The sequence below is a fragment of the Pipra filicauda genome, unplaced genomic scaffold (assembly GCF_003945595.2).
Source record: "Pipra filicauda isolate LSUMZ 115617 unplaced genomic scaffold, ASM394559v2 scaffold475_size475193_pilon, whole genome shotgun sequence".
In the NCBI taxonomy this organism is placed as follows: Eukaryota; Metazoa; Chordata; class Aves; order Passeriformes; family Pipridae; genus Pipra; species Pipra filicauda.
In genome coordinates, this window is record NW_024104615.1 from 446,962 (window position 1) to 471,684 (window position 24,723).

Here is a 24,723-nt window from a genome sequence, read left to right on the forward strand (position 1 = left end):
CCACCACGACAGCTCCATGGTGGAGCACACTCGAACAGTGGAAATCCCTCTCCTCAACAGCAATTTAGAACTCTTTCTGGAACATAAAGAGGAGTGGGTGCAAACACGAACAATCCTGTTTTAGGTCCATGACTGATGGGCAAATTAAAATATTCACATTTAAATTCTTATCTCTGATACTGGAAGGCAGTTCTCAAAAGCATAGGATATATAGTCAGTTCTAAATACTAAACCTTTCCCATCATAAAATACAAGCAGTACATGTTCCCAGTAAGCAGTATGTAAGCATAGAAAGATTTAACCCGCTTGTTTAGAGACTGCAAGACTGTCTTTAAAACTCAGTTCTACTTCCCCAGCAGGGACACACTTGAGAAATTTTTGAAGTCAGCTTTATAAGTAAGTAAGTAAATAAATAAATAAAACAACTACGTGCCTTTCAAACTCTGAGAAACTATAGATGCGATTTTTATTTTTTTTTTTTTTTTTAAATTTAAGTCACGCAACGGCAGCAGTCGCAGTAACAGATTAGCTACTGGTTTCCCGGCTGGATTTCTTCTGGAGCCCACAGCTAACGGGTCAGGCGCAGCCGCGCGCTCGGGCGGCGGCCAGCGCAGTTATCCCGGGGGAGAGCGAGCTCCTGTGTCCGCCCGGCCCGCGCTGCAGCCGGCGGGAAGGAGGCAGGGTTCCGCCAGCCCATCGCTCTGCCGAGGGGACAGCCTTGGGGGGCGGCGGCGCGGGCAGAACCGGCGGCAGGTGACCGCGATCACTGCAGGTTACTAGGATCTCCTTAACCGCCCGCTGCGCTTTCTCATTCCCTTCCTGGCGGGGAGAACGTAGCCTGTGACCCGAGAGGGCGGTGGGGAGACCCGGGAGAGCGCCAGGCGGCGCTGGGGGGGGGCGGTGCCGCCATGAGGGACAGCTCCCCCCGCCCTACCCAGCCCCGCGCGCGAGCACCGCCCCACACGCCTCTCCCGCCCGAGCCGAATTTAAACTGCGTGACTGTCCCTCGCGCAAAGCACCAACGCTGCCGGGGCCCGCGCGCCTTGCCCCTTTGCCGCCCGGCAGCCAATAGCGGATCCGCTTCCTTCTCCTCCCCGCCAATCGGGGCGCGGTTTATTGCCGGCTGGGAAGGAGCGCTCGTTGCGTGCGCCCGCCCGCTGTGGAGCTGGTCCTTGGCGCGGGGCAGGCGAGTCCTCCTTCTTCTCCTCCTCCTGCTGCTCCCCCGCCCCTTCTCCCCGCGCTTTGTTGCTGCCTCTCCTGGGAGAGCGGTGGCGGCGGTGGCCGGCGGCGATGCCCGAGTTTCTGGCGGACCCGTCGGTGCTGACCAAGGAGAAGCTGAAGAGCGAGCTGATCGCTAACAATGTGAGCCTGCCGGGCGGCGAGCAGCGCAAGGACGTGTACGTGCAGCTCTACCTGCAGCACCTCACCGCCCGCAACCCGCCTGCTGTCGCGCAGCCCGACTTCTCCAGCGACGAGGAGCGGGAGCCCACACCTCTCGGCGCCCGGAGCCGCGGCGCTGCCGCCGCCGGGCGGGTGAGTACAGCCGCCTCCCGCCCGCGCCGCGGCGGCTTCCCGGCAGCCTCGGGCCCGCTTTCCCGCCCGAACGGGGCGGCCGCTCTCGCCCGCCGGCCGCGGCGCGGGGACCGCGGTGAGGCACCGGGGCGCCCCGCACGGCCTCCCGCGTGGGACCGGGGCACCCTCCGGCTCGGCTGAGCGCGCGATCGTGCCCAGCGGGGACGGTCCCACCACCCGGGGCAGAGCGGCAGCGGCCGCTGCGTCGAGGGGGGAGCTGGGACCGCGGGTCGGTGCCGGGTGGCCGCCGACTGCGCCTCCAGATCGCGTCCCACCTTGGAGCGACTGGCCCGTGCGGGGGGGGCCCTCCAGCAGTCAGGGCCGCGCGACCGCGCGTGGGAGGGTGCGACAGCCCCCCGGTTGTAAATTGGGAAGCCTTTACTGTGGTTTGGCGGGCGGTCTCCTAAGTAGAAAATTTCCGTGTTGGAAGAACGAAGCGAGAGAACCGCGCGAGGTTGCAACTTACTCTGGGAGAGGATTCCCGTCAGCTGTCTCAGTTGTACTGCAGCAATGCTACGCGGTGTAAATACCTCTAGATGAAAGGAGGAATCTGTGAGGGAACAGCTTTCACTTAATGAAGTGGACTGTTTAGTGTAAAGAGGATCTGCATAATGTAGATGTCTTGCTCGTACCTCTAAGCATGCGTTTTATAGCAAAGGGCCTCTGCTGTATGCTCAGTTTGTCCAATGTATTTGCTTTCTTAGACTTTATCATGTAAAGGAAGAGGGGGAGCTGAAGCTATTTGGAATTTTTCTCTTTGGGAAAATGTGATTTCCTTCTTAACTTTCAATAAGTGGTCTGTAAACTTGCATATATTGAGAAAGCAATCGTGTAATTGATAATTCTAAACAGTCTAGTCTCGAGTAAAGGCTTGGATGCTGATTGCCAGTTTCTGGAGTTGTGGTGTGTGTGATATTACAAGTATTTAATTGTATCTGAGATACTATCTTTCAAAGCTCATTAGTAAAGGGAGTGCAGAGAAATTGAATCCCTTTAAGGTGTCTCATGCTTTAGCCTCCAAAAAACAGTTCTTGAGTTAAGAAATTGAAAACTGTAACTTCAAGACGAAGAGATTTCTAACCAAGTTATTTAGCGCTTTTTAACATCTGTCTAATTCAAACGGTTAACTGGCATTCACTGAAGTAACTTTACAGTGAACTAGACACTTTGCTGGCTTACAGTGATCTGCTGGTAGCGCTCATAAGGTGCTTTTGAGTAAAATAGGATGAGCTTGGGTCTGACTTGTTTCACACTTGTTGGAGGAGGAAGGTCTTGAAACTGCTGAAGTTTCTATCCTAGATCTGATTTTTCCTTTCCACAGTGCTGAAGTTTAAACAATTAAGGGTGACTTTTTTGATGTTTACAGAATGGGTGGTACTCCTACACTGCTGTTAACAATGTCTGGAAGGCTGTGTGCTATTTATGCTTATCTTGTGTATTAATATCAGAACACTGTATCATCATAACTTCCAGGACTTCAGTGAATATTCTAGTGATAGATGTTCAGATTTGGGTCCGTTGTGCCCTGTGTTGTGTTGTTTCCCCCTGCCAAAAAATCCAACCCCAAACCAAAACACACAAAAAAATCCCAGATAATACCCACCAAGCAAAACAAACAAACTTGGAGGATGTATGTTTGTTGCCCGCTTTGTGCAGCTTAAGCAGTTCTGAAATTGCTTGTAGCTTGATTACCTGTTGTCCCTGTTAATGCCTTCTGGCACAAGAGTGCTTTTCTGATCAGCTCTCCTTCAAGAAGAGTAATCTACATGTCCTCAGAACACTTGGAACGGAGAGGTAGAGCAAAAGTAAGTCTGACATCCCAGAGGACTGGGGTTCTGGTGAGGAAACAAAGCAAAATATCTTGATAAGATTAAGAGAAGGTGGAAGGGGAAGCACACAGACCCCTGAAAAAGAAGAAACTAGAAATAAGGGGCAAAGAGAGGAAGCGGGAACTGCAAGGTTTTATGGAAAGGAGGAATAAAATAAAGGAATTCCGTATTACCTGTAGTCACTTGGTAGGCTCTGGAAACAAACCTCTGTCTCTAAACTCCTCTGTGTAAATTCACTGTTCTATACTGGGCGTTGCTTTTATGTTTTACATTTAAAAGGGCTAGAAAACAGTTTTTACTGGGTGCACAAGGAAATTAAAAGTACTTTATAGCATGTACTGCTATAATGACATGTTGTTAGGTTGAGATCTGAATAACAAAATTGCAGTGTTTTAATAGCTCCATACTTGGTATTTCTCTGGCTCTAGCTTAATATTCTACAAACCTTAAACCCCACCCAAACCAAGCAATAATAAATGGTTAACAAAAACCCCTAACAAACTGATTTGGGAGTGAAGACTCACTCTTGCTGTTGGAATGAATGAATGCTGGATGCTTAGAGGGAGAAGCAGTAAAGGGTCAGAATCACTCTTGGAGCAGAGGAATGTGTTATTTTGAATGGAGGAGAGGAGCAACACAAGTGAGAGACCTAACCTCGTTTTTCTGAAGTTTGTACTTTTTCGGTAGTAATACCAACACAACAGTTGTCAATGCTTAACTGTGTGCTGCCTGCTGAAGGCCAGCAGTCTTGACAGCAATTCTCTCTTGTTTAGCTTCTTTGAAAGGGTTGGGATTACAGTTAAAAAGCAGTCTGTCCTTACTTTATGGCATAGGCTGTCAAAGATCTACAAAATATATTCCTTAATACGGCTTTTGGTGTGGAAAAAAAGATATTGTAATGAGGATACTGTGTTGGCCTGAGTAAGGGTGGTCCCGGCTTGGTGGTGTTCACTGGATGGGTTTACTGGTCATTGGGATTTCTCCTATCCCGCTCTGGGCCGTTTCACAGTTCCCTTTGTTAAGAGCCAATGCCGTGACCCCCTCCGGTCCTGCAGCCCGCTGGAGTTCAGTGCCCGTGTCTGTGGAGCAGTCGGAGGGCAGAGCGGGTGCGGCCATGGGCGGCAGGGGGCGCTGCGGGGCCGGCGGCGCGCGGAGGAGCCGCGTGTGCGGGAGCGAGGCCGCGGCTGCTCCTGTTGGAGCTGGGTCGGCACCTTACGGGACCAGTCGGCTGACCTGCGGATCCTGAGGAGGGGAAGGCACTGCTTCTGAAATGGACAAGTTCAGAGGAGTACTCTGAATATCTGTGCTGCAGTCACTGAAGGCTAAATCAGGGCTCTTGATAGTGGAAGTTAGTGTTTTGACATTGCTGTAATCATTAGTCATTTTAACCTGTGTGCATTGTCATTTTAGTGTTCTTTTTTCCTAAGTTCTGGGCATTCGAGGATGCATTTAGGTGCACATTTTCTATTGATAAAAGTTGTGCAGAGACAAAACCCTGTAGTTTTAATTGTGCTACAGATGATGCCTTTTCAATCCACCAGTCTTTCCAGCCCACCTCTATGAATACTAAATCCAACCCAAGGATATATATCTCACTTTAGCTATACTCTTACCAGGAGAGGAAAAGCTTTTAAAACCATGCCTGTTCTTGCCTCAGTCTGATAATATTGTCTGGAAGAGTCAGCTTCTCTAGCTCTACTAATGTCTTTGAGCAACTTTTTCCCCTAAGCTTGTTTAGCATAGTGGTATGTGAGGACAGTGTTTGGGTATTTGAGACACCTGTTTCCTGCAGGGGAAACCATCTGCATCTGGATGCCCCTGGTCTTGGTTAGTTATGGGCTGAATATCAGGACAGAGCTCAAAAGTAACTATGAAATTGCATTTTTGCCTCTTTAGGACCATTGTTTTAAAACACATGCTGAAAATACTGTCTTGACACCATTGCCAAACAGGAACTGTTCAGAGCTCAGAATGTGTAGGTTATTATGACTTAGCTATTTGGTGTATATCATGTCCTGGAAGAATCTCTTCTAAAACACATTGAGTGAAATTTTTGACCTTTAAAGTGATGATTTGAAAAAGATCAGTCAGATGTCTCTTCCTCAGATCTGTCAGTGAAGGTATGATGAAATCTTATGGACCTGTTTGATGAAAGTTTGTAAGGGAGACATATCAGGTAAAGATGTTTGGGTTGGTTTGTTGGTTTTTTTGGTTTTGTTTCTTTGGGGTTTTTTTGTGCTAATTAAGTAGCCAAGTAAGTTCAGAGCTAGCTTCAATCCTTTATAGTGAGAATGGTGTGGTAGTGATAATATCTGTACCTGAGGTAACTGTGGCTTCAACTCCTTCCCTATGGAAAAGAGAAGGTAAGTAAAACTGGTAATTTATGAAGATTAGGTGTGTGGAAAGTGAAACTGTACTCAGATAGGTGAGTTAATGTAAAGCATATATGCTTACCTAGTGAAGAAAGAGAATCTATTTGGTGTTCCCTGTGTGTGGCTGTATGTCTTGATGATGATGTGCCATACAAATGTGACCCAGAATACGGATTTAAAACCTTTGTGGCCTTTTAAATGGCAGTCATCTGCTGGCTGAGTGACACCTGTGGGCAGTAGGGGAGACATGACCAAAGTAATTCCCACTACAGCGAGAAGTCCTGCCATGCTGCTCTGCACCTTCAGATTTTCTGCAATTCTAGACTCATGAACTAAGGAGATAAGCTTGTTAGAGTGCTGGGGTAATAATTTATATTTAAATAAAAGAATCCCACTGAAGTAATTTTTGTCTAGCAGTGCATGTCAGTTGTACACCAGCCAGGTCTCCAGGTCAGCATTCAGTTGATTGAGCTATGAGACCCACCAGTTTGGTTTCTTGATTTGGTTTTTTGTTGTGAATTTTTACTTTTCACCTAAGTGAAAGAGAGTTGTTTCTGGAAACAACTCTTCATTATGTAGCATTCATCTGCTTTCAAAGTGGGTACATTCCCTTCACTGGAACCCAGCATCTGAAGGGAGAAGGGGTTGAAAGAGTCGAGTAGTCCCTAATCTTATATTTAAGATTTTATTTAGGACTTTTACTGTTTACCTTTATTTAGGACTGTTACTGTACTTAGGCTTGAAAATTCTAAGTCTGACACTTACTAGCTGGTTAAAAGGTAGTGAGTTTTTTAAGTTGTGTGTATCAGGATCTTTGAATTACTGCTGCATAATTTCCTTTCCGTTGTTTATTTTGTCTGTCCTGTAGCTCTTGGTAAATGTTGTCTCCAGGCCTTTGAGGTTAAAAAGTTCAGTAGGATTTGGTTTAAGAAAAGAAAATTCTACTGTAGGAAATGTTTGTGTATGGTACAGAGACCTCTCTATTTCATAATGTAAGTCTATTATTAACACTTCACATATGCAGCTCCTTATCTTCACCTCTCCTAAGAAATATTTATTTGTTACCAGAGAGAACTCTGTGCCAACTGGAGAATTAAAGAGCATTCTATTGGTGTGATTTGGCCTTTCTTTAGCCTATCTTAACCTCATTCAGAGAAACAGTAAATAGGCCCTGACTCTTTCTGCTTCTAGTGATGAATCTGCACCTGTTTGGGATTAAAATCATTGTGTATCCTGATGTAGGTGCTGTTTACCTTGGGATTTGAAAATGCTGCTTTTGATGATGTCTCACAGTTGTTTATATTATTTAATAGCTTCTTCAAGATGTTACTTATGCGTGTCTTTGGAACAGAGCTGGGACTAGTACAGGTGCTTGTGAAGTTTGCCTGATAAACTGGTCTGTGGCTGTTAATTGGTGTTCATCAGGAATGGCAAAGGTGAGGTAGGCAGCTTCCAAGTCTGAATTCTGATCACTTGCGTTTTCTGCTCTTGTTAATGGAAGAATGGGAAAGCTTTGTGCAGTCAGGAGATGATACTGAGAGAAGATGAACTTCTCTTGTGCTCTTGTTCTTCTGTCGCCCTAGCACTGAGAATACTGTGTGGCAGCCCCATGGTTATAATTCACTACAGTACTTGTTTGAAGACTTGGTTCCTGGGTAATCTGAAACTGAGCCTGACAGATAATACTACCAAATTGCCATCTCTTTGGTATGAACAAATCTCTCTCAAGTGAAGTGTGCAGATCCTTTTCCATCTTCGGTTTTCTATAAAATAGAAATATGGAAATATGTTTTTAATGCTGCTAGCTCTGGATGGAATTAGATGATCTTGAGATAAGGATTTATAGGTCTGGGTATATTGTTGCAAAATATACCGCACCTAATATGTGCGAAGTGATCAGTGGCACCACCTTACTGTGGCCAATCCTGGGTATTGCCACAATCTCATTTTAAGCACTTCACCTCTGCACCACAGTAAGACAAATTTTACCAGTGGTCACCAGACCAGGAAAATGTGTGTGTGTGTGTGTGTGTGTGTGTGTTTGTTGTTGTTTGATTGCTTTTTAACTTGCAGTGATAAATTTTAAAGCTAGCTCTTTTGATCTGTCTCATGGCATAGTCCAATGGACAAGTTGTCCTGATGCACAGGAAGTGTAGTGGTGCTTTATACTATAATAGTAGTGGTAATTAGAGCTAATGTTGTTGCTGAGGTTAATGCTTTCATACCACAGCCAAGATATGAGAGAAATTCTTCTATCCTGCCTTACACTAGGGGCTGATCTTGTGGTCCAGTGAATGATTAAATGGCAACTTTGTACTTGTACCAGTGAAGTCATTTGCTTCTGCACTTAGGAGAACAGGTGTTCAAAAGTAAAAGTTGTGACCTTGAAAAGCACAAGATAATCAATACATCTGGCCCAATTATTGAAGAGCATGGATTACTTTCAACTTTTTTCATCCCCTCCCTGCTCTTTTTCTCTGCTGAAACTGATTATTCTGATGGTCTGTGTGTGACGGTAGTGCAGGAAAAAGTGAAATAGTATTTGGAAGGAAAAACCAAACTCAAAGATACCATGAGATATGTGAGTTTACTTGTGTTAAAATACCATAGTACTCATTACTTGCAGTTAGATTTTTGATAGTTAATATTTCTGTAAAGCATCCAGCAGAATGCTGAATAGTGCTTCTACTCTATATTGTCATAGCATTTTCTGTGGTCTCTAAGTGATATAAAGGTAGAGATAGGTAAAATTAGGTTTCCAGTTTCTTCAAAGTGTCATTGAAAAGTTGATTTCCTGCACTATGCTAATTTTCTTCTGAAATACGGAATAGCATCTTGGTTAGTCTGCTTGATGATGTGTGCAAACACCGGAGCTGTCAACAGTCTAAACAGATCTCAACAAGAAAACCCAGCATTTGTTTTGGAACTCTTTTTTTCTTCCTTACTGTTTAGGCAGTTCAGTAGTCCAGAAAAAATGCACTGAATATGAAATTTAAGTTAATGTGATACTTGAAATAGTGTTATGGCCAGCACATTCAGAAGTGAATAAAAGTCTCATATAGCTCCAGGTTGGTTGTTTTTTGTGTGCTATGTAAGTAGGCTCTGTTGCTTCAAAAAGTAATTTGGAATGGAATGATTGTTAAAGTGAATCATAAATCTGTCTTTAGTCAAATCTATCACTTTAATGACCCTGTACCTTCTTCAGACTGCTTGCAGTCTATTCCAAGAGTTCATGATAATAGTTCTTTTCAGCAGCTGATTTTAAGTTCACCATGCTGGGATATTCACAATCCAGGAGTTAGAGGAAAATCTGGAGTCAGTTATGTTTGGGAAATCCTCATGCAGTCCCTGCTTAACTTTAAAATACTAAGATACTTGGGGCAAGACCAAGCTTACATGCAAACAAATACTGAACTGGCATTAAGGCCTAGTCGGATACTGTTGACTCATGTCAGTCATCTTAGTGTTTTGGTTCTGTCTTACAAAATGCAACAAGAAAAAGACATGTTAATTGTGACTGAGTGTTATAGATTGTTTGTATTTGGAATTTTAGTCTTTGGTTAATACCAGAAAACCCAGGTAGGTTTGCCTCTGGGCAGCCAAGCTGAGAAAAATAAGTGTAGAAATTGTTTCTGTTTATATCCTACAACTTTGAAATACAAATACAACTTATTTCAAAGCAGTATCAAGATCTTTCTTAGTTGAGAGCATGCTTTTTTATGTCTTACCTCTTCACTTTCTTCCAAATTTTGGAGCTTGAAATGGCTGTTATAGTAGTAGGGGCTTCCCAAGTTGAAGAAATGTTACGATCACTCTCTTTGGGTTTAACGGAAACTGTTAATTTAGGAGTAGCATCTCCACAGATTATTTTGATAACCATATATGTGGTGGTGGTGGTGCATTGCCAACTGTTTAAAATACTGTTGCCAGAGTTGGGTTTAAAATTTGTAAGAGCTACAGTAGCAGAGGCCTAAACAGACAGGCAGGATTTTGAAAATTTGAGATAGTTTCTGATTTTTGCCTTTCTGGCACCTGCTTTGTAATATCATATAATCTCAGAGAGAGTGCTAGGACAAGTAGGAAGAGGGGTTTTGAAAAGTTAGTTGAGGGGATGTACACACTGAAGAACTTGTTCCATATCGTTAGAGGAGGAAATGTTAACCAACTAAGTAGAAAAATGATGTGAAGAAGTACCAATGGAACATAAATATTTGTAGTTTAGTGTAGAGATGGTGAAACAGCTAGAAACTTACTTTTTCAATCATATGAAAGCAATCCCCTCCCGTTGTATGCTTGAACTTCAAATTAAAACACATGACCAGAATAATGAGTAAGAGGTGGTTTGTTTTGTTTTGTTTTTTTTTACTATAGAGGAGGTCTGTAATGGGTATTTCCTTCCTAAGTAGGAAACTTGTGCATATTTGTTTAGTAGGTGTAAATGTTTGTACTGTTTCACATAAGCTTTAGTAGTGTGGGGGGAGGGAGAATATAATAACTTTTTTCTGGGTTTATATGTTTAGTACTCTTACGACTTCTTTTTCCCTTAGAAGAAAAAGATGTGTTCTGTATGAACTGTAAACACCCTGTCTCTCATTTCTCCCTCGCACACTCACAGAAAGCTACGAAGAAAACTGACAAACCCAGGCCAGAGGAGAAAGATGATCTAGATATAACAGAGATGAGTAATGAAGACCTTCAAGAGCAACTTGTGAAGTACGGAATAAATCCTGGCCCAATTGTAGGTAGGTCAACTGAACTAGCAAATACTCATCTGTTTAACGTATTTCTCACTAAACCTCACTTGTGAGTGCTCTAAGCTCCTCTGATACAGTTACTTATTAATACCAGTGCTGTTTCAATACTACTTCCTACTTAGGATGTTTTCATTGAACTATTTACATTAAGACTTGAAGCATTGCAGTGCAGACAAGTCTGCAGTTTGCTCCTCTTGTGCTCTAGGCCAGCTGGAGATGTTCCAACTTCTGTTCTGAAGCTGTGTAACTATTAGTTAAAGTTCAGTGCTGGGGTAATTAGGTCTTCTGATACAGAGGTTGAGATCTGGGCCCACGTAAATAGAAAATACATCTTACATAATAACCTAATAGCATTGAGAGCAGAATGAGAACAGGGAACTTCCCTTTCCCTAGAGCATTTCCTACTCACTGCACTTTGCAGTAATGTTTTGCTTTGCTAATGTTTTTTTCTGGCCCTTTGAGCCCAGCATTCTGTTCTTTGTGCTGGCCTACATCAGGAGTAGTCCTGACCCCAGCCTAATCTCCTGCCCTGAGCACTCATCTGTGATGTGGGATCCAAGTGCCTTGCCTTTCAGATTGTGCACTAGCCTAATGGCAAGGGGATTTGATTTCACAACTCTTCAAAAAAAGATTGTTGTCTGTAGCATGCTGAGCCTTCTGTGGAATGTCCTTGAAATCCTAGGGGGATGGAAATGTCAGTGATGGAGACTGCAGTCCTGTATGTATTCAGAGTCTTATGCACAGTATTTTCAGTTAGCTGATTCTGTATGCTTTCCCATGCAACCTGTTCCTCTTGGATGGTATTCAAATCTGCAAAACTCGAGAACCTATGCAGTCCACTGGAAAGATGTTCAAATTTGGTCTAATTAAAAGCCTTTAGTTCTTATAGGGGATGGATTCTGTTTCTTGAGTCTACCACTTCTTTTTAAGGGTGGTTTCCTCTTATCTGAAAAATTCTAAGGTTAGAATTTTTTTTTCTGCAGTTCAGGCACCAGTCACCTCTACAGACTTTTGCCAGCACAGTCCTGACGTGGAAGTGTGTGCTAGACTTGATACCTTTTAAAGATCTGTCCTCAGAGATCGAGGGAGCCAACCTAATGGCTAGATCCAGCAAACAAGGTTCTGTTGCTGCTTGCTTGCACCATCTCTGATGCTTATTGGACTCAATTTGCCAACAAGGCACAGGCTAAAGTTGAAGGGGCGGTAATTCCAGGGTAAAGGAATTAAGAGAATAGTAGTGCAATCTGCACGGAAACTGTTGCCTTTGAAATGTCAGACTCACTAAATTTTTTGTGAGGGCATAACAACTTCTGTATTGCAGCATATGAAACAAAACATGTAAGAAACAGGTAAATTCTCTTTCCATCGATTTCATTTTCATAACTTTCAGTGTACAAAGAGACCTATAGTTTATCTAAAAATTCTCTTAAACCAAAAAGTTAGAAGCCTTAGAGGCAGAGTTATGTACCTAGAGGTATGCATTGTGGGCCGTACAAACTGATTAAAAATAAATAATATTCCCAAGGAATATGTATCAGCCAAGTTCTATCAATCAAGTCAGGAAAGATGAAAACTGTATCTTTAGCATGTATCCTTCCTTTGTTATAGCTACTACTAGGAAACTTTATGAGAAAAAGCTGTTGAAACTGATGGAGCAAGGTCCTGAACTGAAGGAGCCTGTGCCTCTCCCAGCGATTACAGCTACTGAGAACACCAGACAGAATGGAAACAGTGATTCTGACCAGTACAGTGACAATGAAGAAGGTAGGACTAAAGTGAAACTTGCATGGGAATGATTCAAATTATATATCAATAATTTTTGCAGTAGAAATACCTAAAGAGGGTATGGCCTTGCTGTTAGGTGAGGCTGTAAGGTACTGCTGTGAACCATGTGAGTCATGTGCTTCATCACAGAGTACAAGCACAGTGATCCAGGTCCCTGTTCTGGGAAAGTAAACTTTTTGCTACTGAGCTTTTATCCATTTGCTCCAGACTGGAGCCTGTAAATCTGAGAGACAGAGAACTGTGTATTAGGTGCTAAGGTGTTCTTTGCACTTGATACCGAAGTACCAGTGCAGTTTTGTCGTACGGTGCTCACAGCAATTATTTACTATGGGATATCAAATGAATGTTTGTTTATTAAACTTTTGTACTTTTTATAATGTCTCACTTATGACTCAATCCCTTTTATGCTCTGTTCCTTATAGATTTAGTTTGGGGTGGGTTGATTGGTTGGTCCTGTGTGTGTTTTCTTTGTGGTTTTAATATCAAGTTTGTATCAAAAAAGTGTAGTGGGGGAAGTGGAACCTAAATCACACCATCGTGCATCTTACAAAAAGTAGAAGTATAGGCTTTAAAGAGTGACATGAATGGAATGTTAGATGCTTATTTATAGTGTGGTTTGGTTTTGGGGGTGGGGTTGTTCTTGTTGTTTTTACAGGAATTTCTATGGAGGTAGGATAGAAAGGGTTGAATTACAGTTAGTAATTTGATTGATCTCCCTTGCATATTTGGACTTGTTTTTCAACTTTTCTCTCTTGCACTTGCAAGGGGGAAGGAATGTTAGAGATTAATTTATTTATTTTTGGGACAGCCAAGAGCCCAGTCACAAGTGACGGCTACCCCCTTATAGTTACATATGCTTCATCTAATTACTGAACTGTTCAAATGCTGGGGATAAACCTCAAACCCAAACACTCCCCTTCCACACCCACCAAAAAAAAAAAGGTTTCTATAAATAAACCTAAATAGGTTGGTGTAATGCTATTAGAATTTTAGAAAAGCAGTGGAAATAATACATTCTTATTGATGACTGCTAACCACTTGCCTTTCTATGGCATCAAAACCAAAGTTTTATATAAAAGGACAAAGCTGACAACGTCAAATGATGTTGAAAAGCTTCAATACCCATGCTACAATCAATCGTAGAATGGTACTTCAGTTAAAGGAATTGCAATTTGATACCAGTTTCTAAATGGAACTGCTGGATTGGTCAAAGCTTATCTGAAATGTAGAATTTGTAGGAGAAAATGTAAATACTTGGGTCAGTGTTTTAAAATAATTTTAAAGTTATTCAGAAGTCTTTGTTCTTCTGCATTTAATGGAGAAACATACCTGTTTCTCACAACTTTTTAAGGAAATGTTAACTCAGACTTTGTTGCCTCTTAAAGCGAATTTTTATTAAAATACAGTAGGTTTCAACTAGTACAACAACCCAGTAGTATTATAGAAACTAGTTATATTAAACCTGGTTGCAGATCCGAAGACTGAGCTGAGGCTTGAGAAGAGAGAACCACTGAAAGCCCGGACGAAGACGCCAGTAGCACTCAAACAAAAAAGAGTTGTTGAACACAATCAGGTACGTTTAATTTAGTGGCACGTGGAATAGCTACTAACTGCAGGTGATGTGCTCACTAAACACCTTACTACTTTTAACATAATCACATTTGACTAAGTGAGCTCTGCAGTTTTTTTAAAAGTTCTTTCAGAAAGCCTGTTCTAATACAGCATGAAAATCTTGTGAATTAACTATAGGTGCCATTTTTAGCCTGTCTAATAATGTTCAAAGTTTGACTTTAATGTTCTAGTCTGACTTGCCAGCTGCTATAGCACCTCCTAGAGAAGAATAGTAGGCAACCTTAACATGTTTAGTTTTGGAAACCTGACAGGTTTTTAAGTCCCATGGGCTGATGTCATCCTGTGGGATGTTTGTGATCAACTCAATTTAATAAAAGCAGCAGTTTCTCAAGAAAAAAAGGTTTGGAAAAAGGGGTGGGTTTTTTATTTTTAAAAAATGTTTTTAAATACATACATATCAAACCATATATATATGTGGTGTATATCTGTGGATATATGTCTGCATTTTAAATAAATCTGTTTAATGACTCATTTAAATATATTACATGAAGTAATGTATTTCAGTATATGCCTAGGTGTGTGTTTGTATACACATACAGTAGCTATCTATATAATATTTTTTCTTCAACTATGTTTGTAGTAGCAGTACTAGATAGACATGAATTTGTTTAAAAGCTGGTCCTAAGAAGAAAAATAATAAATACCAAGTTTAGATCTGTCTTGTATGTACCACTTGTCCTTTACTTATCAATAATATTAGTTCTGTTGTCTTGACAAAAGAGGGATTTTACAGAAGCGCTTTAGATTTTCAAACTGCTGAATTCTGGATTTGGTAGTTGGTGGCTGATCTGTCCTTGTGATGTGACAGTGTCACGAAATACACTGTTCCTCAGCTTAGGTTAGGGGGTCTTTATATTTTCATCTGACCAATAATAGAGAGGTTTTGCTACAGGAAAGGACTTGTATAGAAAACATCCAGTAATTCAGAATCTGACTTGTTAATTGCTTGGTGTATTTTAGCAGATCACAGTGACTTTTCTCAGTACTTCGTGGTAAATGCCAGATACTTGCAATTTAGATAGTGTGTGTATATAAACATGCTTTTACTATGAATGTCTCTTAAAGCAGGTAGTATGCTTTACCTTATTATTTTCTGTGTGATCTTGAGTAATACAGTAGAGTTATGGAGATTTATAAGTAGTTCTGCTTTTTTAAATTGGATTTTTAGAGTACAAGCTGAACAGATTTCACTTCTACAAATCAAAATACACACGTAATTCAACGCACCAAATGTTCCTGACTTTATCCAGGCAACTTCTGCTCGTGATGGTCTTCATAATGGACATCTGAATCTTTAGATTCTTGTATTTTAAGAATTACTTTTTTTCTAAATTGCTATTCAGCCAGAAATCCTTGTCAGATTCAGTGTAATAGAGATATTTAATTCTGCTATGAACAAACAAAAATTCTGGTCTTCAGGAACCCACTTACAGAATAAAAGGCAAGAGATATATAGTGAGGTATTTTTGTGACATTTTCAAGTGATGATTGTTTACTAAATTTTTGGTCATTCTATTTCACTGTATTAATATTATGTTATTACCCATTTTGTCTTGCAATCTTACATGTGCAGTCTAGATGCAATATTTTGCAACTTACATATTTTAATTACCAGTAGTTAATCAAAGGAATATCACTTGATTAATCAAAAATTGATCTAATTTCAGAATTATGTCTAATTCCTCAGAAAATGTAACTCTATTTTGTTAAACCTTTTACCTTTCAACTCCTGATCTCTGTGTTAAAAAAAAGAAACCAACAAAAAGCAACATCTGAAAAACCCCTAACAAACACCCCCCACCAACCCCCACAAAAATTTTCTTGAAGCCAAAAACAGCTCAATGATTTTGGCTAGCAAATGTGTGCAGTTATATATTTGATGAGAATCAAACCTGAAGATGGAGAAGTTTGGAGGTTTTTTCCTTCTTCTGTGGAATCGGATCTTAGTTTTTCAGCTAGTATGTCAAGGGACTATACTTGTTTTGCAGAATTATTGCAGTTGTCATGCACTGTGTGGCATTGGCTTAAAGATTATGAGGCTCTTAAGAGTGGTGGGCAGTGTGGTGTGAGCAGATTTCCTAGTTACTTCTAGGTCCTGTGCAGCCCTAGTTTTAGCCCAGACATAGACAGCTGACAAGATTGCCTGTCCTTTGGCAAGGATAGGTGTTGCTTTTCTCCTGAGAAGAGAGTGCAAATAGATAGTCACTAAGCAGACTGCTGCAAGAGAAATTGGGTCGGGAGGTTGAGCAGGCTTATGGGCCTTACCAGTTAGTTAGTAGTGGAGGGCTGGATGAACTTTAGCTCAGCTGTTTGTCTTTAATTATGTTTAATTAGCTCCTCATAGTGAACTGGAAAAGTTGGCAGAAAACCCTAATTTGAATTCCCCCTTGTAATCTGGTAGGTGAATATAGAATTCAAACTCTCTCTCTACATATATACTCTCAGGCCTCAGTAAATGGCAGTGGACAGAAAGAGGCAGGCTAAACAATAAATTTTAAAGAGTAATGTAAAACTACTCTCTCTCCTTGAGACATTGTAAAGTGACATTCTGCATGTGCTATGTTCCCCTCCTCCTTCCTGAATTTTTTTTTTTTGACTACCTGGATTGTTGGTTTATTAAAAATAAAACATGCAGCATTGCAGCTGCTGACGTACAAATTTTATGTGGCGTACACCCAATAAAAAGCTTTGTAAATGATAACTGAGGTGAAGTCATAATCTGTAGCTTTGCTGCTCGTGAGTAGTATGACAGTTAAAAGCACATGCTAATAGTGCTTGCATATCACACCATTGTAGCTTCTCTGGTTATGTAGGTGTAGGTGTACCTAAACAAGTGTTACATTCTTATAGGACTAGAGGCCTGCTCAGTTGACAGTGAGGATAACCATAACTATAGACAACAATTTTTCTTTCTTTTTTTTTTAATTATTTTGTTTGTTGACTATGCTCTGCTGAAGTATGGTTGGGTCGTAAGCAGTAGATTCTTGTTTTTTCATAGACTCTTCATGCAAGAAAAAAATTGAAACTTGGTTCTTAAAACATATGACTGAAGCATCTGGAGAACACAGAGAGGCAGTTATTAGTGAAGTACTTTTAACTTTTCATTAGAAGATAAGTAATTCCTAGTCAAACAGTCTGGAAGGGGGAGCTCTCCACTATTAGGATGAGAGAATTGTCTTACTGCCTTCTTTAGTGGACTGTGAGTAGAACCACTCTGAAATTAATATTGTTCCCAAAGCTTCTAAAGAACACCTCTCAAATAAAAAGTGTATGAGGTTGAGCTGGGGAGCCATTATTGTAGGTTGCAGATTAAATGTTTCTTAAGGAAGAGAGGACAGTGTCTGGTGAATATTTAAAGAGGGGTTGTAAGATGTTTCATCAGAAGTCTGCTTAAATGGTAAAGAAATTTTGAGAATTAGGCCAAAACCTACAATTCTGTATAAAACGCCTGAATCTGTTGGGACCTGAGGTCTGTGCATTTGTTTTTTTAAAGTACTTCAGTGACTTTGGAATAAAGTGAAACACTTGTGCTCCCTCTGCTGGGTATGTAGTTGCTATAATATAGAACTCATCACAGAATCATAAAACTGCTCAGCTTCTAGTTTCACTGTCCCCTCTCAATAAATAAATACTTTTCAGCCTGTTCTCTCAACACATTGTTTTGGGGCTGATGGTGTTCTAGTGAAGTTATTTCTGCTGTTGGACCTGTAACTGACAATTGCACCAGTGCGCGTAACTTTGATCAGAGCTGTGTGACTTCCAAAAGCTTGGTAATACATCACTGTATGAGGTGTTAATTTGCAAAGATTTCAGTTATAACAAAGTAACAATTTTTATTTCTAAACTTAACCAAATAAAAAGGAAAATCTTATATGTAATCTAGAAGAAGCAGGCCCTCATCTCCCTTTCCCTCCTGGGATTAGTTTTGAGGAGGGTATTTTCCTTGAGCATAAAACTTGAAAGAAAGCATAGAGCGATCTGTGTTTGTTAATGGCTATAAGAGTTTGGCGCTTTCTGTTGTTACTTAGATTTGTAAATATTTGTGTCAGGCTTGATCTTTTAAGCCTATTGTTATGTGAGAATTTTTAGTTTCACCTCTCTATGTGGAACCTTTTAAGATTATAAAGTATCTCCACTTGACTCCTGTGGAGACCCCTGGAGATTAGTTCCTGTTGAAATGTAGGTGGCTGTGCATAAACCATTCCTATCTCTTCTTGAGAGAATAGAGCCCTATCTGTGTAGAGAAGAAGGGGATGCTTTCTGCTTATGCTCACAGATTTTTATTTTTTTTTTGGGTGTGTGTGTGTGTGTGTAGGCAGGTAATGTAAGGTAAGGTAATGTGTGTGTAGGCAGGCCTGAAAGCTTCATGTTGTCTGCCTATGACTTCATGTGACTACTCACAGTATTAGTTAGCTCACTCTATTGCAGTGAGCAAATTAGCAGTTTTTACTGTTGGGCATTATCTACTCAGTTCTGTATTTAAACAGTAATGTGCTCTAATGTTGTAAGTATTGTGGTCAACTCTACTAATCTAGCAGGCTATTCATTATTGAATGTATTAGGATCCGGTTTTTTTGATCATAGACATGTTTCTTTTGGAGTATGCATGCTATTTTAGCTTTTGGTTGTGAGTATCCAATGTTGGCAGCTGGTTTTCATGTATGTGATCATGTGTTTGATGCTTGAATAGACCTATTCTCAAGATGAAGTTACTGAGACTGTCTGGACAAGTGGATCTTCAAAAAGTGGACCTCTCCAGGCATTTTCTAGGGAGTCTACAAGAGTGTCAAGAAGAACACCAAGAAAAAGGGTGATGAGAGGCTTATTTTAAGACAAGCTTTTTTTTTTTTCTTCTTCTCACTGTTAGGGTCCCAGTGGCTATTTTATTCAATTGTTTTCTTTTGTTTGTTTTAAACAAACAGGTGGAAGCTACAGCACAGTTGCCTATAGATGATGCTGTAATATCAGAGAGTACTCCCATAGCTGAAACTATATTGACTTCAAGCAACGAGACCCTAGTAAATATGCTTAGTAAATATGTTTAATCAATGGTGCAAGTGGCATTCTTCTGTAATGTGTCTTCACTGACAGAATCATTCTGTTTTGGACAGATGAAAGACTGTTTTAAGGAAAGTAAGACTATTCAGTAGTCTTGAAACTACATATTCAGTATCTGGTTTAGTACCTAACGCTGTTCACTTTGAAATGGGACTAGGTAGACACCTAGGTCCCATCTGATGTCTTCTTGGGGGGAGGGTTGAAAAGAACCAATTTAAAAGCTTAGATATTTTTCTTAATTTATTGAAGTACATGCAGAATATTTGCTTTTAAGTTTGGCTTTTCTCATGAACTAAATAGCTTTTATGTTTCTCAATGGCTTAAAAGAAACTGCTTGGAATGATAAGCTGTATGTTTCCTGTGCTTATTTCGGAGTATCTGTTACATAACCTTCTTGAGTTAACTCCTAACATGCATATATTCAATGCACATAAAGGTTTTGTTGTTTGGTTCTGCCACCTTGCCCCCTTTCATTTTGTATCTTGGCTGTCTCTGAGTTTGAACAATTTTGAATCTCGGCAGGTTGTCAATAGGGTGCCTGGAAATTTCAAGCATGCAGCTCCTACGCTGTCAATCAGTGAACTCTCAGACATGCCCAGAAGAACACCAAAGAAACCACTGATGACAGCTGAAGTAAATAAATTAAAACTTAGATTGCTCTTGCTTACTCTTTGTGAACAAAATTCTTGTGTGTATGTGCTTACTTCTGAGTACAGAGGGGGGTGGAGGATGTCATTGCCCAGGTGACAGTCAATATAAATTAGTGTTGTCACATGACATGAGAGAGTATAAACTTATTTTTATCTTCCTCTTTCAGATTTGGGGGGGTGTGTGTGAAAATCTTTTTTTCTTTTTCCTCAGACAAATATGTTTTGATGTGTTATTTCTCTGTTTGCTGCTCTTTTTCTGAACAAAATAAAGATTTTGTTTTTCTTTTAAATTCTTTGAATAGCTCAAAATAGAGCAGAATTGGGCCATCTACCTTTGATCTTGTAGATCAGCCTATCCTGAAAAAACACAGTGTGCTTTAATTTAGGGAATCAAGCAGTAGGATTACTTTAGACCAAACACCTGAATTAAAAAAGCATCTGTAGATTCCTGTCAGTTATCAAGACAGAAAATAATTCTTTTACTGTTAACCTATTCAAGCTGTCAAAACTATATCTCTTGGAGAACTGTCTAAAGCACCTGCAAGTATATGTAATTCTGTTAATGTAATACTGTAATATTGTGGAATTTTACATTGCAAGATAATGCTTGTCTGACTTTAAATGGAGTTCATTGCTTTGTGTAGTTACTGTAGATAAAACTTCTATTAACACTTCATTTACAATATGACTGGAATGTAGACTTATTTATCAAATAGAAGGTTGTGGGAAAACTTGATGTTCTATTCCAAGCTGCTGATGTTTTTTTCTATCAGTATTTTACTGTGCTATTACAGCATGAAGAGACAGATTACCCACAGCAGTGCCTTTTTAATCATGTTCACTACAACCAATGTTGTGATCTGCTCAACACAGCCATGATAGAGGTGACGGTTAAGTTTTTGATTTTTTTGGTTTTGGTCATCTACATCATTGGCTGACAGGTGTATAGTATGTATACAATATATTCTTTATCTTAAAGGAAACTGAGGAGATCTCTGAATGCTTTAAGATACCAAGAGTGACCAGACGTCTGCCAATAATTAAGGTTAAATGAAATTCTTAAACCCAAGAATTAAACTTCTTGGGTATCACTGGGTGACTCATTCATTCTTACAAATTGCACATGGTTGTGGTCACTGAGATAGCTATGCAGACGCTTTTTGTTTTTCTTTCTGCTTGGTCTGCTTGGCCTCTAACTGCTTTTGGCTTCCTAGGTGCTGGAGAGAACTGCTACAGAAGAAAGAGTAGAAAGGGATATTCTGAAAGAAATGTTCCCATATGAAGCATCAACACCTACGGGAATCAGGTATTTCTAAGGTTTATGGGGGCTTGTTTGTCAGTTCTCTTAAACCAGTTTAAGCTGAATTATATCAATATAATCTTTTGATTATATTGATAGATTTCTGAGGAACAGTTTTTGCGCTTTAGCTCAATGACATTTTTGATGGCCACCTAGTTCTTCTGTTCTATATACAAGTTTTGTTAGCCAAAACAGGTCGTTCTTTATTTAAATTGGGGGAGGGAAAACAGAGTAGTACTATAATAGGAATTATTATTGGAACTTCTGGGTGCTGGAAGTTAAAGGGAAAGGGCTTTTTTGTGGTAATGACTTGCAGTATTTAAGTTTTTGGCTAGATGCAACTCCATTAGGCCTGCTGTTAAATTAATGTAAAAAATATATTTGAGTTTTCTTTTGCAAAGCCAAAAAGAATTTTCATATACCCTACCTTTTTCTTTAAGTAGCAGTACTGTTGTAGTCAAAGATTACTCTTAGTATGAATAAGATGGCATCTAGGAAGGGCTATTACATTTTTGTGTGCAACTTTATATTTAAACAAAAATTGAAGCAACCCTATGGTTAATTAGGCAATTCAAAAAACTCTGCCCTGTTTAGAGAATGAGACAGTTTCCTTGTGTTAAGCTGTGAAATCATTTTTTGTGTTTCCGACATATTAATTTTAGCTTCAATTTCAACTGCAATTGCATAAAGTCTGAACGATAAGGAAAATATACAGTACCAGTTACTGCTACTGTGGTGTATTGCTGACCACTCAGGTTTGCTTTCTCTTGTTTTTGAGGTCTAGTTAAATCTATACCACTTTTAAAATAAAAATTATGCATGTATACTTCTTGTCTCTAAGGACTTGGCAATGTATGTGGTTTTTTTAATCCTTACTGCTTTGTCTTCTGTCTCTGTGTATTGGCTTAGCCATTAGAAGATATTTTATTGGCCAGAGATAATCTTATGTTTAGAAATTCCAGCAAGGCTGCGTAAGTGATCATTAAAGAAGCAAATAGAGACACTTCCTAGAGTTTTATTGCCAGTTATGATCCTTTTATGTGGATAGGGTAAAGTGGCATTTGAGAGTTTTTTAAGGGGTGTTTGTTTGAACACTGAATGATTAACATATCTATGATTACTATTTTGGGAGTTTGATGGCTATTTCAGGTACTGAATTCACCAGAAATAATTTAGTTCTTTAGTTATACTAAAACTTTCCTGTGTACTTTAGATTGCTCTTTTAAATATGCAATATTTCAATTTGTTTTTTTTTTAATTAACAGTGCTAGCTGCCGTAGACCAATCAAAGGAGCTGCTAGCCGGCCTATAGAGCACAGTGACTTCAGAATGGATGAAAGTTTCTCTAAGTATGTTGAAAAATATGGTACCTCGGCTGACATCAGGTCGGAGAAACTACCAACAAAAAAAGAACGGTCCATTCCCCTGTGGATAAAAGTTCTTCTCTTTGTTGTTGTTTCAGTCTTCCTGTTTTTGGTTTATCAGTCAATGGAAACTAATCAAGGAAATCCTTTCTCTAAATACCTGAATATTGTCTCTCCGGGCAGTGCCAAATGAGTATCTTTCTGAAAGGCACACCCGATTTGATCTCCTATTTTTAATTGTAGAGAACTCTTCTGCCCTCTCATCGGCTCAAGGACTTCTTACAAATAATGTGATTGGAACTTGATAAATTGGATAAATGAAGAAAGATAATATTAAATGGACATCGGTAACTTTCTGGACTTTGGACTAGTAGGAGATCACTGCCATAGGAGTAACATTTTTTTAAATCTTTGAACTTTTTGTAGGCTTTATTTTTTTAATGTGGACATCATTTAAATTCACTTTTGAGAAAATGTATATTTGTTTTTGCAAGAACTTGGAAGCTGAGAAGGGCAAAAATTTAGTAAAATGTGAAGCTGTGTTTTTAAAGCTTTTCCTTTGTACAGAAAAGAAGTTGTACTTCTATCTCTAGATTATAGTGGAGAAGGATTTTAACATGGGATAAAGGGAAATGCATTTCTGTATGCATTTTTTCAGTAACAATTTGAATTTGATCTCTTAGGGTGTAGAGAAAGTACAACAACAACCTTTTCTGTAGATTACTGTAACTTTTTAGTAAATGTAACTGTAAACCTGTTTGCATTTCTGTAAAAGTCTTAGTATCATATTAGTAACTCTGTTTAAGTGTAACTTCATTTAAATGTATCCCTTCATTTTAGTGCTTACAGTGTTGTAGGAACTGAATACAAAACTAATTGGCAAGACATGTCTTAGAGGAACTTATTTATTAGTAATGTGTGGAAAATAAAAATTGCATCAATATAATTTGCTACTAAAATACTTTTTTGGGTCAAGGTTATCTGAAGTAGTCTAAATTCCAATTTAAGCAGTGGTCTTTTTTCTTTTTTAAAAAAGCGAGGTCTTTCCAACACAGCTTTATGTGATTATCTTTGAGTATTCATGTAGAGAAGTATTCTCAAAGTGTGAAAATTCCATATGAAGTTTTATTCTTGTATGAAGAGGGCATTGCTGCATTTTCTGCTACAGTTTCATCTTCTAAGGTGAGATTTACTACTTTCATGCAGTTGACTATTTTTCTCAGTGGAAGCATGCTGAAACACTCTCTATTGTGTAACTTGGTTGAGCAGGCAGCTGACTTCACTACTACCAATGAAGAGTGAGAAGCAACAATTTTTTTAAAGTGAATGTATACATTTTTGGTGTGCTTAAATCTGCAGCATACAGATGTTAAGTCTTATTGCTTGGTACAAAATTGCAATAAATCATACTACTTATTCTTAAAGTGCTACTTATAAAACGCTGAGAACATTAGTTAATAGTCAATATCTTTTTACTCTAGGTACAATTATTGTGTAGACTATAGCAATGGGGAAGCTTTACTTTCTGTGAACTTTGGGACAAACATGGTAATTTGTAGCAAAGCAATAGTTTTGGGGTTTTTTTCCTGTTTAATGTTTTTTTTCCTTCTAAACTGCTTTTTTGAGTAATCTAAATAGCTAAACTTGTGTCCATCCTATAGAAAATTGTAACATAAGACATTCACTTTTGGTGTCAAAAATGCAGAAAAATAAAAATGATTTTAATGTGTGTGGATTTTCCTTATCAAAATAAATGCATTGCTGAAAGGCAGGAAAAGCAAGACAACTGATGTATCAGTGGTGTCATTTTGTGCTGCTACAGTCTTCCATACTGAAAAAAAAAGTTAAAAATCTGATAGTAAGATCAGTTCATGTCACTTGGTGGGATGAATATTCAGCATTCCTGCACAGTAAGAGTTTTGCACCGTAATCCTTAAGCCTATGTTAGACCTTTAATTTGGATGGGAGGAGAAGCTAGCCTTCATTTGCTTTTCAATGCTTAAGGAACTTCCTTTTCACTTTAAATTCTCTCTCGCACAACTTTGCTGCATGTTTTAACATGAAATACATCTTTCTCTTCTAGCTACATGAAATACTTTCAGTTGATCTCCTTCAGGGATACTGTTAGCATCATTTAAATAAAAACAAACCACAAACTGAACTGCGATGCAACTAATTTCATCATTCTTTCATTTTGCACTGGTTTGGAGAATCCTCTCAACTTCAGTGTTACTTCACAGATGGTAAGGAGTTTTCTACATAAGTCCTTAAAGTAACTACATGTAGGTCAGTTGTAGTTGGAAGGCAGTGCACCTTCAAGAAATTAATGGGCTTTTTATACTTGAGGCATTTAATGGTGTGAAATAGCCCTGAGACTAATACCTTTCTCTTCCTTCCTCCCCTGGCC

The 24,723-nt window shown here is 39.5% G+C and overlaps 1 protein-coding gene across 3 annotated transcripts; it reads left to right on the forward strand.

Annotated features, from left to right (window-relative positions):
• Positions 1-1,114: 1,114 nt before the first annotated feature.
• On the forward strand, positions 1,115-24,106 carry TMPO (thymopoietin). 3 transcript variants are annotated; one of them, XM_027732222.2, is made up of 9 exons: positions 1,115-1,533; positions 10,389-10,515; positions 12,136-12,291; positions 13,785-13,885; positions 18,635-18,754; positions 18,867-18,962; positions 19,525-19,635; positions 20,867-20,958; positions 22,218-24,106. In XM_027732222.2, the coding sequence occupies exons 1-9, from the start codon at positions 1,291-1,293 to the stop codon at positions 22,507-22,509; spliced, it is 1,338 nt and encodes a 445-aa protein (XP_027588023.1). In that variant the 5' UTR covers positions 1,115-1,290; the 3' UTR covers positions 22,510-24,106. The 3 variants fall into 3 exon arrangements, with proteins under 3 accessions (XP_027588023.1, XP_027588026.1, XP_027588027.1); XM_027732225.2 differs by lacking the exons at positions 18,635-18,754; positions 18,867-18,962 and having other exon boundaries at positions 1,119-1,533; XM_027732226.2 differs by lacking the exons at positions 18,635-18,754; positions 18,867-18,962; positions 19,525-19,635 and having other exon boundaries at positions 1,126-1,533.
• Positions 24,107-24,723: the final 617 nt, after the last annotated feature.

Bases quoted from the DNA above. Each gene is read 5' to 3' on its own strand.
- TMPO (XM_027732222.2), top strand. From the start codon at position 1,291: ATGCCCGAGTTTCTGGCGGACCCGTCGGTGCTGACCAAGGAGAAGCTG. The intron at 13,886-18,634 runs GTACGTTTAATT...ATGCTTGAATAG, and splicing joins GAGTTGTTGAACACAATCAG to ACCTATTCTCAAGATGAAGT. The intron at 18,755-18,866 runs GTGATGAGAGGC...TTAAACAAACAG, and splicing joins GAAGAACACCAAGAAAAAGG to GTGGAAGCTACAGCACAGTT.